The sequence below is a fragment of the Brassica oleracea genome, chromosome C7 (genome assembly GCF_000695525.1).
Source record: "Brassica oleracea var. oleracea cultivar TO1000 chromosome C7, BOL, whole genome shotgun sequence".
In the NCBI taxonomy this organism is placed as follows: domain Eukaryota; kingdom Viridiplantae; phylum Streptophyta; class Magnoliopsida; order Brassicales; family Brassicaceae; genus Brassica; species Brassica oleracea.
In genome coordinates, this window is record NC_027754.1 from 15,787,183 (window position 1) to 15,796,944 (window position 9,762).

General features: G+C 38.9%; 1 protein-coding gene across 1 annotated transcript; it reads left to right on the forward strand.

The window, feature by feature from the left end:
• The first annotated feature begins 322 nt into the window (after positions 1–322).
• On the forward strand, positions 323–6,932 carry LOC106301234 (serine carboxypeptidase-like 15). The gene is made up of 15 exons (XM_013737587.1): positions 323–471; positions 551–696; positions 775–851; positions 952–994; positions 5,058–5,137; positions 5,220–5,322; positions 5,398–5,435; positions 5,517–5,618; positions 5,709–5,795; positions 5,872–5,940; positions 6,034–6,105; positions 6,184–6,302; positions 6,396–6,509; positions 6,593–6,638; positions 6,736–6,932. Exons 1-15 carry the CDS (start codon positions 341–343, stop codon positions 6,814–6,816), a joined length of 1,308 nt encoding a protein of 435 aa, XP_013593041.1. The 5' UTR covers positions 323–340; the 3' UTR covers positions 6,817–6,932.
• Positions 6,933–9,762: the final 2,830 nt, after the last annotated feature.

Here is a 9,762-nt window from a genome sequence, read left to right on the forward strand (position 1 = left end):
CCGTGGCGCTCTGGGTTCTTACTTCATAGACAATGCAAAATAGTTGAGATTTCAATTTATCTTGGAGCAGCTGCAATACAATTTACATGCGACAATGTCCCTTTCACGTGCATTCTCACGTGCCCAACATTTCGTTCGTTGAAAGAGAGAAAACCTAAACCCCTGACCGACATGGTCAGAGACTAACCTGAAATGAGCTGGTTTAGATATGGCAGCGGCCAATTTATATGGTTAAACCGATAAAGCTTCCATCTTCTTTTTCTTTTTTTTTTTTGGGGGTCAACGCCTCTGTTTTTAAGTATAAAGATGTTTTGTCATAACACTAAACACTCAAACAAAAATGGATTTTTGGATACTGAAGTTGCTGCTGCCACAACTTCTGCTTGTGCTCATTCAACATGCTGATGCAATCTCTATCATCAAATATCTTCCTGGCTTTGAAGGCCCTCTTCCTTTCCAGCTTGAAACTGGGTTTTGTTCCTCTTCATTCATCCTATTCTCCATATTAATGAATCTGTGTTCTGAGTTTTGGAGTTAAAAATAATTTCAGGTACATTGGTGTTGGTGAGGCAGAGGAAGATCAAATGTTCTACTACTTCATCAAATCTGAGAGGAACCCTGAAGAAGACCCCCTTCTTGTCTGGTTAACTGGAGGACCTGGCTGCTCTTCTTTCTCTGGCCTTGTTTATGAGAATGGTAAGTAAATCTTCTGAAACTCATTCTTATTTGTTTCTGAAAAGATTTTCATTGACTTGTTTGAACTGGAAACATCAGGGCCTCTTGCTTTCAAGGTTGAGGCCTACAATGGAAGTATCCCCACTTTGGTGTCTACTACATATTCATGGACTAAGGTAACTATCAGAATATACATATCTGGGTTATATATATTGTGTAAGCGTTCTGTTGTATTCAGAATAAATCGTCAAATTTACAATGATTGCTTCATTTCAGGTGGCGAATATAATTTATCTGGACCAGCCTGTTGGCACTGGCTTCTCTCAGTAGATTAAAGATGAAGGAGACTGATTCTATTGATAGCTTTGTTGGAAAAATTCGAGAACTATCAACCAAGTCTGCAGCTTTAGGACAAATTATTGAGGAACCAAAGATAGTTGAGAAGTTCTTGCAGAGCTTGCCAAGAAAAAAATATATACATATTGTTGCTGCGTTAGAGCAGGTTCTTGATCTTGATAAAACAGGCTTTGAGGATGTTGTGGGACGTCTAAAAGCTTATGAGGAGAGAATTGCTGAAGACGAAACAGAAAAACAAGAAGATCAGGAACAGAGCAAGCTCATGTACGCTAATGCTGATAGACCGACGCAGACACAAGAACGATATGACTCTTCAAGAGGCAGAGGCAGAGGAGGTCGTTATGGAAATCGAGGGAGAGGTCGTGGACGCCAATACTATCAGCAGAATGGAGGATATCAGAGAAACGGAGGACAACAGCAACAGAGTGGTGGCTATTATCAAGAAAGAGATGCATCCAAAGTTGTGTGCTTCCGTTGTGACAAGATGGGACACTTTGCTATGCATTGTCCTGACCGACTTCTCAAGCTACAAGAGACTAATGAAAGCGAGGCAGAGACAACACATGAGGCTGATGAGTTGATGATGAATGAGGTGGTATTCCTTAACGAACGCAACGTTATACCTAGCAAGCTCAATACCTCGTCCAACATTGATAATCTATGGTACCTAGACAACGGAGCAAGCAACCATATGACAGGGAATCTAGAGTTCTTCACCAAGATTGATAGAAGAGTGACTGGGAAAGTGAGATTCGGTGATGATTCGAGAATAGATATAAAAGGAAAAGGCTCAATCATATTCCTAACTAAGAATGGTGAACGCAAGGAACTTTCAGACATCTATTTTATTCCTAATCTTAGGAGTAATATCTTGAGTCTTGGGCAAGCTACTGAGTCTGGTTGTGAGGTGAGGATGAAAGATGATTGTCTACTCTTGTATGATCGTGAAGGGAGATTATTGGTGAAAGCAAAGAGAGCTCTAAATCGACTCTATAAGGTGGCAATGGAGGTTGAAAATACAAGATGTTTGCAGCTAGTACATCTAAAGGAATCATCAAAGTGGCATGCACGCTTAGGGCATATAGGCTTGAGTAACCTAAAGAAGATGGTGGACAAGAACTTGGTTATCGGAATGCCCAAGTTTGGAGTTGAAAAAGAAATCTGTGAAGCTTGCTTGCGTGGGAAGCAAATACGAGAATCGTTTCCACAAGCTAGCTCATATCGTGCTTCAAGGGTATTGGAGCTAATACATGGGGATTTGTGTGGTCCTATTACACCACAAACTGCTGGAAGTAACAGATATGTGTTCGTCTTAATAGACGATCATTCAAGATACATGTGGTCCATTCTCATGAAGGAAAAGAGTGAAGCTTTCACAAAGTTTAAACGATTCAGAAGCTTGGTTGAACAAGAGACGGGATTAAAGATTAAAACCTTTCGTACAGATAGGGGAGGAGAGTTTACAAGCCAAGAGTTCAAAGATTACTGTGAAAGCTCAGGGATTAGTCGTCATCTAACCGCTCCATATTCGCCGCAGCAGAACGGAGTTGTCGAGAGAAGAAACAGAACGTTACTTGAGATGACACGAAGCATTCTAAAAGCTATGGATGTTCCAAATTACTTGTGGGGTGAGGCTGTTAGGCACGCAACGTACCTTATTAATCGCATTCCTACAAGAACCTTGTTACTACAAACTCCATACGAGAGCTACAGAGGAAAGAAACCGTGCATCGAACATATTAGAGTGTTTGGTTGCGTGGGGCATGTGAAAGTAGATAAACCACATTTGAGGAAGCTAGATGATAGGTCACGACCATTGGTGCATCTTGGGATTGAACCGGGATCAAAAGCATATAGGCTATTGGATCCATCGACTCGCAGAATAATAGTAAGCCGCGATGTCGTGTTCTGTGAAGAACAGAGTTGGAAGTGGAGAAAAACAGAGAAGGAGCCACATACGGAGATGGGTGTGATAGATTTTGCTAACAAGGAAGATAGGAACGATGACGCAAGTAGTGGGGTGAGTATTAAGGATGAAGAAAGCGAAGAAGATGAGAAGAATCTTGATCAACCACCAGAGATACTAAGACGGTCTACTCGTATCATCAACAAACCGAGTTATCTTGATGACTATGAGTTATTATGTGAGGAAGACGAGCAGTATGATTTACTATGTGAGGCTGAGTTCGAGAACCTTCTTATGCTTATCAATGAAGAACCGTGGAGTTATGGTGAAGCAAAAGAAAAGAAAGTGTGGAGAGATGCTTGCAAAGAAGAGATCAAGTCGATAGAAAAGAACAATACTTGGACATTAGTTGATCTTCCTTCAACCTGTAAGGCAATCGGATTGAAATGGGTTTTTAAGGTGAAGAAGAATGCCGATGGAAGCATAAACAAGTATAAAGCGAGGCTTGTAGCCAAGGGATACATTCAGAAACATGGAGTAGATTTTGACGAGGTCTTTGCACCTGTTGCTCGCATCGAAACAGTCAGATTGATCATAGGAATGGCGGCTTCACATCGATGGGAGTTACATCATTTGGATGTAAAAACTGCTTTCTTATACGGAGAACTCAAAGAAGAGGTATACGTTAAACAACCTGAAGGCTTTGTTGTGAAAGGTAGTGAGAATAAAGTTTATAAATTGAGGAAGGCGCTTTATGGGTTGCGACAAGCTCCTCGGGCTTGGAATGAGAAGCTTCATACGGTCTTGTGTGAGCTAAACTTTGAACGATGTCTTAAAGAACCATCTCTGTACCGGAAGAAGCAACACGAAGATCTCTTGCTAGTGGCTGTTTATGTGGACGACTTACTTGTGGCAGGGTCTAACATAGAGATGATTCACGAGTTTAAAAGAGCTATGGCGGCAAAGTTTGAGATGTCCGATCTCGGAAGATTGAGCTACTACCTTGGGATAGAGGTCATTCAACGAGAAGGAAGCATAATCTTGAGTCAGGAACGGTACGCTACTAGGATCTTGGAGGAAGCTGGCTTAATGGGATGTAACTCTGCGCATATACCCATGGATGCAGGAGTTAAACTCGGCAAAGCAGAGAAGGAAGAAGGAGTTGATGAGAGAGAGTACCGCAGAAACATTGGTTGTCTTCGGTACTTGTTACATACGAGACCTGATCTTGCGTGCAGTGTGGGAATCTTGAGCAGATACATGCACAATCCCAAGGTATCACACAACGTGGCTTTGAAACAGGTACTCCGTTACTTGGCAGGGACATTGAGCTATGGTTTGGTGTTTGAGGCAAAGTCGGATGAGAGTTTGGTTGGCTATAGTGATAGTAGCTACAATGTTGATCCAGATGATGGAAAGAGCACGACTGGTCACATTTTCTACCTCGGTGGTAACCCCATTACATGGTGTTCTCAGAAACAAGAGATCGTCGCATTATCATCATGTGAAGCAGAGTTCATGGCAGCGACAGAAACGGCGAAGCAGGCGATTTGGCTGCAGGATCTTCTCAACGAGGTGCTTGGTCGTCCCGGCAAGATTGTGGTGATAAAGATCGACAACAAGTCGGCAATAGCTCTGTCCAAGAACCCGGTTTTTCATGGACGCAGCAAACACATTCACACAAGGTTCCATTTCATTAGAGAATGTGTTGAAAAAGGACTTGTGAATGTCGAACATGTTGCAGGAGTAAGACAGAAGGCTGATATACTTACGAAAGCATTAGGAAGAGTTAAGTTTGTAGAGATGAGAAGTCTCATTGGAGTTCAAGACTTGAAGAGAGAAGATTTCAAGCTTAAGGGGGAGAGTGTTGAGATAAGCATGAAATAGCTTAGAGTACAAGCTACCTAATCCTATTGTGTTTGAATTTATCTAAAGGATTAGGAAATAGAGTTGTGTTAATCCTAATGAGTTTAGGATAATTATAAAGTTATATAAAGAGATGCAAGGGTGTTTGCATATCTTATGAGTTTGAGAGCTTTAGTTTTTTGAGTTGTTTTCTAAAGCATTGAGAGAGTTTTAACAAAGCGTTCTTTGAGAAATATAGTTCTTTGATTCAATATCTCCTACTCAAGAAATCCCCTTGCTGATATACCAAGTGACACAGGATCAGCTAAGCGGGTCGATGAGTTTCTTCGTAAGGTAAAGGGGAAACTCAAACTGTCCTTTTACTGCAACTATCTTATGCTTTAGAATTTTGGAGATTTGAGTTATTGTTGTGTAGTGGCTAGACAAGCATCCTGAATATTTCTCAAATCCTTTCTATGTCACCGGGAACTCTTATTCCGGTAAGGTGATTCCGGCCATTGTTCAAGAAATCTCAAATGGTAAGACTTTTTTCTTTCAGGCCCTTTTCTTTGACTATCCTTTCTTGATTCAGCTATTTTACCAATATATCACAGGAAATTATATATGCTGCAAACCTCAAATAAATCTTCAGGTTTCATCAGTGTTTGCTTGTTTCTTACATTATTTCAATATACCTTATCAAACATTAAGATTTTTTCCTTTCTAACAATAGGGGTATGTGCTCGGAAACCCGGTAACAAATGTTGATATTGATAATAACACTCGCATTCCATTTGCTCACGGAATGGCACTCATCTCTGATGAACTCTATGAGGTACCCGTTACAAAATCTAGGATGAATCTGTTTGTCTCTTTTCACCCTGATGAAGTGGTCGATGACCATTTCAAAACTCTTACGTTCTAGTCAATGAAGAAAAGATGTGGAGGAAATTATTTTAACGTCGATCCTCAAAACACAGAATGCTTGGAACTCGTTAAAGACTACAAAAAGGTATGCACACATTCAGGAATTTAACTGAGATATAATGGTAAATCACTGACTCAGAATTTTTGTGGATTATTTATAGTCTGTTTCTAGAATATATGAAGAACTTATCCTACAATCAAACTGTGACAAAACGTCTCCTGATTGCTATGTAAGCTTCTTGGCATTGTTGTATCAAATGGCTAGCCACTTAACAAACTACTAAAGAAGAGTACTGAACAAGGTATTTTTTATTCTTTTGCAGACTTATTGGTATTCACTATCTGAATACTGGGCTAATAACGAGAGCGTACGTAGAGCACTTAGAGTGGTGAAGGTAATAATATACATATGACAACGTCTTTAGTATCATTGATCATTGAGTAAGTATGATCACGAGACTCTATGATTGCAGGGGACTACAGGGGAATGGGATCGATGTAACTGGAACGTGCAGTGTAATCAAGACATTCAAAGCAGCATACCATACCATATGAATAACAGTATCAAAGGCTATCGATCTCTCATCCTCAGGTACACAATACATTTTACAAATTATTCACAAGCTTGCTTCATTAGTTAATTGTTTATAATATTTTACCTGACATTGGTGCTTCTGTTGAACAGTGGTGATCACGATATGACAATCCCTTTTGTTGGAACTCAAGACTGGATAAGGTCTCTAAACTTTTCCATTGTTGAGAAATGGAGGCCATGGATGGTAAATGATCAAGTCGCAGGGTATACACCATTTACATTTTCTTTGTTTTCTTGGTTTCTTTTAATTAATTTTGAATAAAGCTGACCAACCTTTTGATTTGCAGATATACCAAGACTTATGCTAATAAGATGACATTTGCCACTGTAAAAGTAACTTTTCGATCCCAAATTTTCATTGGCATAAATGCAAAGCTTTTATTTTTTACATCAAAATTATTGATTGGTTAATGTGTTTTGGCTTATATAGGGAGGTGGGCACACACTAGAGTATAAACCAGTGGAGAGCTCAATCTTGTTCGAGAGGTGGATAAGTGGCCAACCTCTTTAAATATAGAAACTTTAATCTTGTTATCTGATTAATGTTGAAACCGAAAGTGTTTGGTTTCTGGATTCATAGAGAGACATGTTTTGTTATTATTTTGTTTTAACTAATTATTTTTCTTATTTTGGACCGTTTAATAAATTTGCTTTCAACAAGATTGTCTAGTATCCAAGGTTAGATACATAACGTTAACGTTTGCAAAACCTGATGATGACAATATGTGCCGCACATACATCTATAAAAAATATATTACATCATCCATGAATGTTTCATGAAGCGTATGACCGGCTCACGTTCATTCTCCTGAGGCTTGTCTTTCAGGTTTCCGTTTACTTCATCTGGATAGAGCCAAATGATAGGAAGCACAGTAACCGATCAAAGTCTGTGGAGCAACTAGCAAAGTTGAATGATGATGTTAGGAGTTTTCAAGGCTCCTAACACAAATGATGTAGTATAAAAGATTGTCGAACCAATTCTAAAGGATTCAAAGCACCGAGAATGCAAGTACGTACTTAATCTAAGTGCAACCGATAATTTGGATGGTTTTAAACTACTACTAATAATAGAATGCAATAACAGAACAATAAAACAATAAAAGAAGTGACTTTCTTTGGTTATGATAAAAGAGAACTCATGGGTATAGGAATTAGACCTTGGGTGATCAAGTTTCGAACTAAGGATGGCAAATGATCAATCAAAATATCAACCTTAAGCTTAGACACAATCTTAAACAAACTCTATGTCTAGATGAATGTTCATTTACTAACATATTTCAAACATCAACTGTCTTTGGTTGAATAATATGAAAGCAATCATTACTAACAAGTCTATTGGTTATCTTAACACCTTTAACAACAAATGTCTTTGGTAAAGTATGTTAAAAGCTTAGGGGAGTTGTCTCAGACATTTCATCAAACACCTTGTGGGTGGAAAATACCTAAAGATCAACTTTTGAGAGGCCAACTCAGAAGATGCATTATGAATACTCTACTAGCAAGGAATAAGAAGGATCTACACTATAACATCCTAGATCTAGCCTAATCACCCTTAATCTCCCTAACCCATGAATTCAAGAGTGGATTACTCACTACTCTTCATGATTCCTCTTAAACCCATATTGGATTTCAGATTAATCATGTAGAGAAATACATATAATAGATTAGAAATCAACAGGATAACATATGATCAAATGAATCAAAGAGATGAGCTTTTCAAGAGGTTTTTGGTTGTTTTCTCAAAGATAAAAGATTCTCTGCCTCCTTGGCTTACAAAATGTACTTAAAATTAGGTTTAGAAAGTGTAAAAAGTGAAGACAAATGAATAAAAGGTCCCTGAAAAATCATAAGTTTCGACATAGTAAATGACGCATAGAGTGACTTCGTGGTGTAGCTCTGGGAGGTAGCTCTGGGTTGGGAGCTACCTCAGGTGGTCGCTCTGAGAGGTCACTCCAGGCCTATTTTTTTACCTCCAAAGTGATGAAAAGACGAGTGACTTCGTGGTGTAGCTCCGGGAGGTCGCTCTGGGTTGGGAGCTACCTTATGGTGTCGCTCTGGAAGGTCACTCTGGGTTGCTCGACCAGGATGGATATGCCTCTAGTAAATTGATCATAACTCCTTCATTACATCTCCAAATGACTTGAAACCATTTCCACTAGAAAGCTAACTAAGGCCTCCATTCATGCTCATCTTTCATCCCTTTTTGGATCACAATGCTCCAAAACATCTCAAATCACTCCATGGCACACTCCAACACCTAATAAGGACAATGAATGCAATATGGACTCTAAAGATGCCTAATTCTTAATCTATATGATCAAATATACACGAATTAATGGCTAAAATCATGTAATTATACAAGATATCAAATCCCCCAAACTTGTTGTTTACTTATCCTCAAGTGAACTTTCAAGAACTTATAGGGATGAGAGGTTTGAAGGTGGGAGCTCATAGCCAAACACTTCTTGTTATACTCTAGCTTCTCTAGGCCTATAAATACTGTTATGCCTTTACACAGGTCGCAATGCTCATCAAGCAACAAATACCTTCACCCAACTCTCACATTTATTCACACGCACACACACAAGGTGAATTCTTACAAATGGGCACATGATCTCAATCATTTGGCTTGGTAAGTGAAATTAGTCTAATGTGAAGCAAAGAGTTTTCAAATCCATATTTTGTGGTGACTCATACTCAAAAACAGGAGCAAGAACATTATACAAATTTATCTAAGAAAAGGAGCAATTCATGCATACAATGATTTGTTCTCATCATTCTACCCCTTTCCTAAAGATCTTTAAACTCTATCCCTTTTCTTGGTAGTAATCTCAACCCTTTTTCATCCCAAACACCCCAAAGATCACACTCTCATCTCTCACCCAATGAACACTTTTCTTTTACTTATCTTAACCAACTAGGAATTCTTTCTTTTCTTATTCACTAAGCTCTTAATTTTCTTTTCTTTTCCCCACTCTTTTCATGTTTCTTTTCTTTTGATTCTAAAGGGGATTCTACTTATAAACTCTAGAGCTTTTTTTTTTATATATATATCCCTAGTGGTTTTATTTCTTTTTCTCACTCTTTTGGTTCATTTCTTTCACTTTCCTCTCATATCCCAATCACAAGATCAAAATCAAGCTCACAAACCCAACAACCATCCTAAGTGCCAGCTCAAATGAGGTCCTAGTGCTAGCTAAAGATAAGAACAAACCATTGTCGCTCCTGATACTCTCAAGATTTTGCACATGACTAGCTTTCATAAAAGGCCTCACTCAAGCAAATCAAAGTTGGTTTCAAGGAATGGTAAGGGTTCAAGGGCATGGGAGTGTCATTTGGGTTAACAGAGAGTGGTGCAATGAAATAAGATAACCCAAATGTGTATGAAATCCATGACTAAGTATGCAAGTGCCCATGTGCAAGAGAGATTAAGTTCATTTAGCTCAAGTTCAGCTTG